Below are 8096 nucleotides of genomic sequence, written 5' to 3' on the forward strand. Positions count from 1 at the left end.
TAGTCTTCACTTTTATTCTGAAACATGGAAAATCGTTCAAGTAAGGAACGCCCCAATGAAGCTGAACACTCTTTGAGTAGCTCTGAAGGCTGTTTGAGTCTAGAAATTTGAGACCCAATCCCATTTCTCATTTTCTCCCCTACCCCTTGTTTTCGAGTGTCACCTTGCCCCTTGAGTTATAAGGGGTAGTGGTTGAAATCTTCCTTACGAAATGGGAGCCTCAAATAAAAAGAGCGTTACTACATTAACAGCTACCAGCGCCGCTCTGTAGGCGACCCGGCCCGTCTGCAGTGACAGCAGAGGAGGGGGAAGTTCAGCTCCTCACTGCTGGGCTTTAGTTAACTTTAGGGTATCGTACGCCTTCAGAGGGGGACAACGTATTATCACCCACCCCGAATTCTTCAGTGACATGAAGCTGAAGTCAGATATTCACCAGCTTCGAATTTTTGAAATTTAGCTAGCTAGCTATTGAGAGAGGCAATGGGTGAAATGGGATTGGGCCTTGGATTCAGTTCAGATTATGTAGATCAATTTAGATGGCATTATTCCGTCCAATAATCTTTATTCCAAAAAAAAAAAAGAGGGAGAAAGACAGCTGCAAAAATATATGTGTGATATTGATTGTAGTTGACTTTAGGGAGGAAATTTGGGGGGCTATCACTAGGTAAATTATGCATGGGGGCTTGGAGTAGGTAGAGGTTTTGGTAATGGAAATGTTGTTTGATAATAAGCCAGTTTTTCACCACTAATTTTACATTTTACTTTGTTTTCCACTTTGTCTAAAATAAAATACAGCTGGACTTTCAGTGCGTCAGTTATAGTTTTCAGAGAGGCTGTCTAGAACAGCCACGCGGGTGCAGGCAAACGTAAACATCACCGAATCAGCTCTAGTGATGTGAAGACTTCATGAATATATCCGGATATCCGGTTAACCCCTTAAATGGCCAGGGCCCACTGGGGCGGGGGCAAGGTTTATTACACACTTCTATAACCTGAGAACAGCTCAACCAGTTTGCATTGAAGTCCCTGTAGTTACTGAATAATAAGCATTAGTATCTAATAAGCTGGGGGGTTTAAGGGGTCAGTTGTGAGGGACAAACAACACAACAAAAATATACTGTTCAGAAATATATGAGGGTCATCTGTGGAGTTAATTTTGTGCCAAAAGTTTCAATTAAAATAGAATCCACAAGCAAAGTATCAGAATATCCAAAAATGACAAATAATCAGTTTAATGAAATGACATTTTTCAAACAAGTTACTGCTCATTTTCACTCTTCGATATACAAGTGTGATTCATTTCGCCAGTCTTTGCATTCATTTGATCTTTTTTACTGATTTTGCTTATATATATTTTTGATTGTAGAATCACTCTTTTTCTTCTGAAATCTTTCTTTTGCTTCTGACTGTGGATTTTCACAGGGGGTGGGTGTTTGAAGAGAGCATTGACCTGCGCTCTCTGTTGGTCAGCTGACTTGGAGTTACTGTTCTGAACAGGTAGCCCATTTCAACATCGCGGTCAGTGCTAGCATCTACAAACCCAAAAGGTGGAACAGCCTCGTCCAGTAACTGAGTTTACCATTCCAAATGTTTCATATGTATGTTCACACAGGGCAACACAGGACCGACCCTAAGTGTGTGCTCCACCATGTTTAAGGCAGATCACGGCTCTCAGAGTGGGTGGAGCTATGTTCAGAGTGACCAATAGAGATTGAATATTCTTCTAAGGCACATGTGCCAAAGGTCAAAAGAGCAAAATAAATCAACAAAATCAGTAAATAGAAAAAAATGTGAAGGAAAGATTGGCACAATGAGAAATACATTTATATTAGAATGAGTGAAAATGAATAGTAATCTTTTTAAAACTGTAGTTTAACTCCTGTTATTTGTATTTGGAGCATATTTTGGGCCTTTTCATACTTAAGATTTTGCTTGTGGATTTTATAATTTTATTTGAAAGTTTTGACACAAAATTGACTCCACAGAAACGGGTAGGTTTTTGTGTTGAGTAACTGAGGCTGCCTCTTCGGATGAGTTCTAACAGTGCTAACAAGTGTCACATTGAATGCTGTTGAATCCTCATTGTCTTCTACATGGGGGGGATTTAGTTTTCAGTGGACATGTCAGTTCGTCAGAGAAATGTAGGATCTGGCCAACATCAACTAGAGTTAGCAATAAGGCTGTGCTATTTCTGCCTTCTCAGTCACATTCTTAAAAACGAATCCTCGCCAACATGCTCATGTCCAGTCATCCATATTTCAGAGTACCAAAGTACAGCATACCATACTTGCTTGCAAATACATGTAGAACTATCATGTTTCCCTGAATTGTTTGCCTTTATACTTCCCGCAATGAAACGTAATACCCAAGTAGTAATTTCAGTATTCAAATACTGGCACCTCGAAGAGTTACATCGAGTGCACATAGTCGACTCGCGATTCCCGAATCCCTGGAAACCAGGAATTAGCTCTTTTTAGTATCGTCTCCAAGCCCTACTCAGTAGGTTTAAACTTTAAACTTAAGTTTAAACTATTAGATTCAAACGTTTGACTGTTAGCATATAGCCAGCATTAGAATAAATGATCCTCTCGCTCCTACTCCTGCTCCAGGTGATGCTGTTGGAGAATGCAACGCTCGTACTGGCTGCCTCTGACATCCTGAGCGAGGCATCCTGGGACAGCCTTACTGTCCCTACTGCTGTCCTGTGTAGCTTCCTGCTGGGTGAGTGTACCTTTCTGTATTCGACTGTATCTGACTTGCTTTAAAACAATTGAAAACAGTACAAAACCACACTATTTGATGTTCTACAGTTTTTTTTTTGTAAAAATATGCTCATTCCAAATATAAAGCTATGCTGTTTTAACTTGCAGAATAATCTTGCTGCTGTCATGTTGAAATAAGCATAGATGTTCCTGAAAAAGACGGCATCTAAAAGGCAGCATGTGTTGCTCTAAAATTTGTACACATCTTTCAGTGTTAATGGTGCTTTCACAGATGTGCAGATTGCCTGCTATTAACCCCCCAAACCATGACAGACCCTGGCTTTTAACTCTACACTGGTAACAGCCTGGATGGTGCTTTATTTCTTTGGCCCAAAGTGCACTGCATCCATTTTTCTCACAATCAACCAGTCCATTTCAGATTAGCTCGAGCCCAGAGAAGTCAGCAGCGTTTTTCAATGTTGTTGACATATGGCTTCCATTGAGCCATAGTACAATCTTAACTTGCATTCATGAAGGCAGCATCCGTGTTGGTTGCCATCAGTTTGTCAGTGTTCCTGAACCCATGTGGTCTTATTCACCACAGAAGCACCCCGTTTTTTAGTGCACTGCCGTGTGAGGGGTCAAAGGTCACTGGCATTCAGTTGTGGTTTTTGGCCTTACTTTTTAATCACAGAGATTTATCTGCATTCGTTTAATCTGTGTCGTCGATATTATACACCACAGAGGGTGAAATGCCTGATATCCTTGAAGTCACTGTTTGAGAAACGTTCTTAAAACAGTTGGACGGTTTGCTGATGCAAGGGTTGAGCCTTGACCCATCCTTGCTCATTAAGCACTTTCCTGGATGCTCCTGTTATATCCAAGCATGAATTTAAAATTGAAGTCAATAAGGTAAAACATGAAAAATGTTGTCTTTGTACTGCTGCTTAAATACAGGTCAAAGTGGATTTAGAAATCACTGGTTTCTGTTTTTTATTTATATTTCACATAATGTCCATAAACCCTTTTTTGGAATTGGGTTTGTACAAGTGATTCCAAACAGTATTATATGAAGTCTACACTATATGGACAAAAGTACTGGGACACCTACACATTAAACCTAGAGGAGCCTTCACGACACCCCATTCTCAATATAATAGGCATTAATATAGAGTTGCTCCCCCTTTGCAGCTGCAACAGCTTCCAGTGTTTTGGGAAGCTTTCTACAAGATTTTGGAGTATGTCTGTGGGAATTTTTGCCCATTCACCCGGAAGAGCATTTGTGAGGGCCTGGCTCCCAATCTCTTTGCTAGTTCATCCTAAAGGTGTTCGATGGGGTTGAGGTCAGGGTGGGCCAGTCAAGTTCTTCCACACCAAAGCATGGCTAGGTGCTTGATTTTATACACCTGTGGCAAAGCGACTGAATAAACCACATGAATTAAATGATTGCGTCTTCCACTACTATTGTCCATATGGTGTATATAGTCTCTCTCTCTCTCTCTCTGTCTCTCTCTCTCTCTCTGTCTCTCTCTTTCAGGTCTGACATCTCTGGTGTTGTATTATCGCTTCCTGCACCCGAAGTCCACCGAAATTTCTCAGGGTCTGCGTCGTGGAGCCCACATGGGCAGCGCGTGTCTGGACCAGGGCGAGTCCTCTTTCTCTCTGGGTGACAAAAGCCTGGCTCCTGCCTCTCTGCCTCTCTCCTCATCTCATCCCTCCTTCTCCCTCTCGGGCATCCCTAGCTCCCTGCTGGAGCATGCGGGCAGCTGCGGGGTCAAGGCGGATGGAGAGTGCCGTCACCATCACTGGCTGCTGGTTCGCCTGGCGCTGAAGACTGGCGACCCGGCCAAAATCAATCAGGCATATGGCGCCGGGGGGGTCGGAGGGATACTGGCAGAGGAGGAGGAGCGTAGGAAAGGAGAGAGCGTAGACGGAAGAGAGACTGGGGGCGTGTCACAGTCTGACAGCAAGGACGACACTCTGGCTCCTCTGTCAGACTGCAAGGATGAGTTTGAGAGCGTGAGCGAGGCAAGAGAGGACGAAGAGGAAGAGGAGCAGGACGAAGATAACAGTGCGAACTTTTTTGGTGAACAAATTAGTTGACTTAGTTCACAGTGATAGTGATGGGAACCAGATGTCTGAAGAGTTTAATGCCTCTAAAACCTCCCTCACAAAAAAAGTAAGCTATATCAAATGGATATGAATACAATGCTTTATGCCTGAGACATTGTTTTATGACGGTTTTGGACTAAATTGTATTTTCAGTATGTATGAACAAGAATGGCTTTATGAGAAAAAAATAGTTCCTAAAGCATGCATTTTTATATTTACCACTATTTTACCATCATATACATTCACCAGCCACTTTATTAGGTACACCATGCTAGTAAAAGTTTGGACCCCCCTTTTGCCTTCAGAGCTGCCTTAATTCTTCGTGGCAGACTTTCGACAAGGTTTTGGAAACGTTCCTCAGAGATTTTGGTTGGTTATTTGAGTTCCTGTTGTCTTTCTATCATCTGGAACCAGTCTGCCCATTCTCCTCTGACCTCTCACATCAACAAGGCATTTTCGTCCACACAACTGACCGCTCACTGGATATTTCCTCTTTTTCGGACCGTTCTCTGTAAACCCTAGAGATGGTTGAGTGTGAAAATCCCAGCAGATCAGCAGGTTCTGAAATACTCAGACCAGCCCGTCTGGCACCAACAACCACGCCACGTTCAAAGCCCCTTAAATCCCCTTTCTTCCCCGTTCTGATGCTCGGTCTGCACTTCAGCAAGTCGTCTTGACCACCTCTACATGCCTAAATGCAGTGAGCTGCAGCCGTGTGATTGGCTGATTAGCTATTTGTGTTAACAAACAACTGAACAGGTGTACTTAATAAAGTGGCCGGTGAGTGTACTTTATATTTAAAAACTGTCTGGTGGTTTTCAGTAGTAAATAAAACGGCTATATTTGTAACATCATGATCCCTGGTTCCTATCACCACCACTATGCTAGAAACCTAAATATGGCACGTTCTTTAACTTTTATTGAGCAGCTTCTGTTTAAGCTTAACATATTGGCCGTATGTGCCGTAACTTCTGCACAGACCACATTTTATGTTTTTATTTTTTTCTCAATATGTTAAAACCAGATGGTGCTTCAAGGGTTCTTTAGTAAAGAAAATGGTTCTATATAGAACCATGAACACTCAAAGAATGCATGACCAAAGGGTTGCATCATAAGCGTTCTTCAGGTTGATGGAAAATGTGCAGGATGTGCTATAGACAGTTTTTGAGAATGGTTCTATATAGCACCAAAAAGGTTCTTCTGTTTTTACAAGCTTTTACAACCCGTTTGGGTACTATATGGAACAATTTTCAAAAAGGTTTTGTATAGAACCATCAATACACATCAGTACACTCTCCATCAATCTGACGAACCTTTTAACGATGCACAGAACCCTTTAATCATGGAAAGGGTTCTTTGAGTGTTCATGGTTTTATATAGAACCATTTTCTTTCATTATTATTACTCTGTTCTTATTTATTTACTACAGCCAGGCTATTGTTTGATATCTTTTATTTCTTTATGTATTTCATTAGTTATATTTTCTATATATTCCTTATTTTATCTTATTTATTGTGTTACTATATTGTTGTAATTTTAATGGTTTATTGTTTTTTAATTACCACTATGATTACCTTCTAGCATTTGTTATGTTTTACTGTTTAACTTTTCAATCTCTGATCTCTGTACTGGCTCGGCTACATTGTAAATGAGGGTCTCCCTCAGTGTACCCTGAGTTTAAATAAAGGTTGATTTGATTTGTTGATGAATTACTAACGAACGCTTGAAGCAGCATCTCTTAAGAATATTTTCTCTTACAAAATCAACAGAACATGTCTTTAAATGTCTGTTTATTATCTCTCTCTGTCTGTAAGGTGACAGTCTGGAGATGGAGAGTCCTCTGGAGTCTCCAGAGTCGGAGTGTAAGCGCAGCTCTCCTGAGGGCAAGTCTGTATTTGGAGACAGTCCAGAGCCTAATTACTGCCCCACCGAGTCCAGCTCCACGCTTTACTTCAGCGCTGACCCACAATCTCCTAGTAGCGCCAGCAACTCCCGCTTGGACCGTGACCCGCGCTTCAGCTTCGGCTCAGGAGCTGCCATGGAGGCTCTCGGGGAGTCCAGCCCGGCCTCCAGTGACCGCGACCTCGTGATGGGAGTGATGGGTAGAGGCGGCCCCCACTACACCTCTGCCCCCCGGCTGGATGCCTCAGGGCCTCTGGAAGGCTCTGCTCCCCACCTGTCCGGCCCCCGCAGACAGCTGGTGCTGTCTCGACGAGGCCTGGAGGACGACTCAGGCCTCTGAGGAAGAAAAGTTTGAAGGGAGAGTTGGGGGAAAATCAGCTTTACACAGTTTTCCTCCTAAATGCACCCAAGTGACGTGCTTAAAGGGGAATTGTTAAAAAATTTGCATATATGAATCACAGGATTTAAACAAAGTCATTCAGAGTGGTTTGATAGACCAGCTCTTTACACTGGTGGTCATAGGAGCCAGAGGTCACCGTGTTTAATAAAGCCTTTATGTATGTGTAGCAATTGTACTTATTTTCCAGAATAATCAGCAAACTTACAAGCGTCCTCAGTTTTATGTAATAGTTAAAAATGATGATTCTTCAAGCAAGCAAAGTTTATTTATATAGCACTTTTTACAACAGGTGTTGTCACAGATCAGCTTTACAGAACAATCAGCATTACAGAAAGAAAATCCGGGTCCGTTCCCCCATGAGCGTCGCCAGTGGTGACAGTGGCAAGGAAAAACTCACTAAGAGCAAGAGGAAGAAACCCTGAGAGGAACCAAGACTCAGAAGGGGAACCCATCCTGCTCTGGTCGACACCGGACAGCAAACATTGTTAGTATAAAGTTTTATAGTATAATAGTACAAAGTGGGGAAAACGGGTGGGGCAGTAGTTAATTTGATTAGCAGCGGCAGCAGCATCTGAGGGTGAGGATTGCACAGTGTTGTACAGCAAGAAGCTTAGTGGTGGTCAAGCCAGTCCTTCAAGGGTTCTCTAGTAGAAAATGGTTCTGTATAGAACCACGAACACATCAACAACCCTTTGCCTGCTTAAAGGGTGCTTTGCATGGTGCCATTGTTCTTCAGATTAATGCAGAATGTGCTGTATATGGTTCTATATAGAGCCTATTTGAAAAGGGTTCTATATAGCACCAAAAAGGTTTCTTCTATAGCAACAAGCTTGACATTGTAGCAATAGAAGAACCCTTTTTGGTGGTATATAGAACTCTTTACCTAAAGAAATTGTGTTTGGTACCATCTACGGCACATTCTCCATCAATCCGAAGAGCCCTTTCATGATGCCAAGCACCCTTTAATCATGCAAAGGGCT

The 8096-nt window shown here is 42.3% G+C and overlaps 1 protein-coding gene across 2 annotated transcripts in view; it reads left to right on the forward strand.

The window, feature by feature from the left end:
• The window catches only part of xkr5a (XK related 5a), a 21325-nt gene extending 14043 nt beyond the window's left edge, over positions 1 to 7282 (forward strand). Inside the window, exons 6-8 of one of the 2 annotated variants that reach the window (XM_017714712.2) lie at positions 2610 to 2721; positions 4240 to 4788; positions 6629 to 7282. In XM_017714712.2, coding sequence (XP_017570201.1) covers positions 2610 to 2721; positions 4240 to 4788; positions 6629 to 7056 — 1089 coding nt within the window. In that variant the 3' untranslated portion in view covers positions 7057 to 7282. The remainder of the gene's footprint in view (positions 1 to 2609; positions 2722 to 4239; positions 4789 to 6628) is intronic. The other variant, XM_017714714.2, reaches the window with a different exon arrangement.
• Positions 7283 to 8096: the final 814 nt, after the last annotated feature.

The sequence above is a fragment of the Pygocentrus nattereri genome, chromosome 4 (assembly GCF_015220715.1).
Source record: "Pygocentrus nattereri isolate fPygNat1 chromosome 4, fPygNat1.pri, whole genome shotgun sequence".
Taxonomy (NCBI): Eukaryota; Metazoa; Chordata; class Actinopteri; order Characiformes; family Serrasalmidae; genus Pygocentrus; species Pygocentrus nattereri.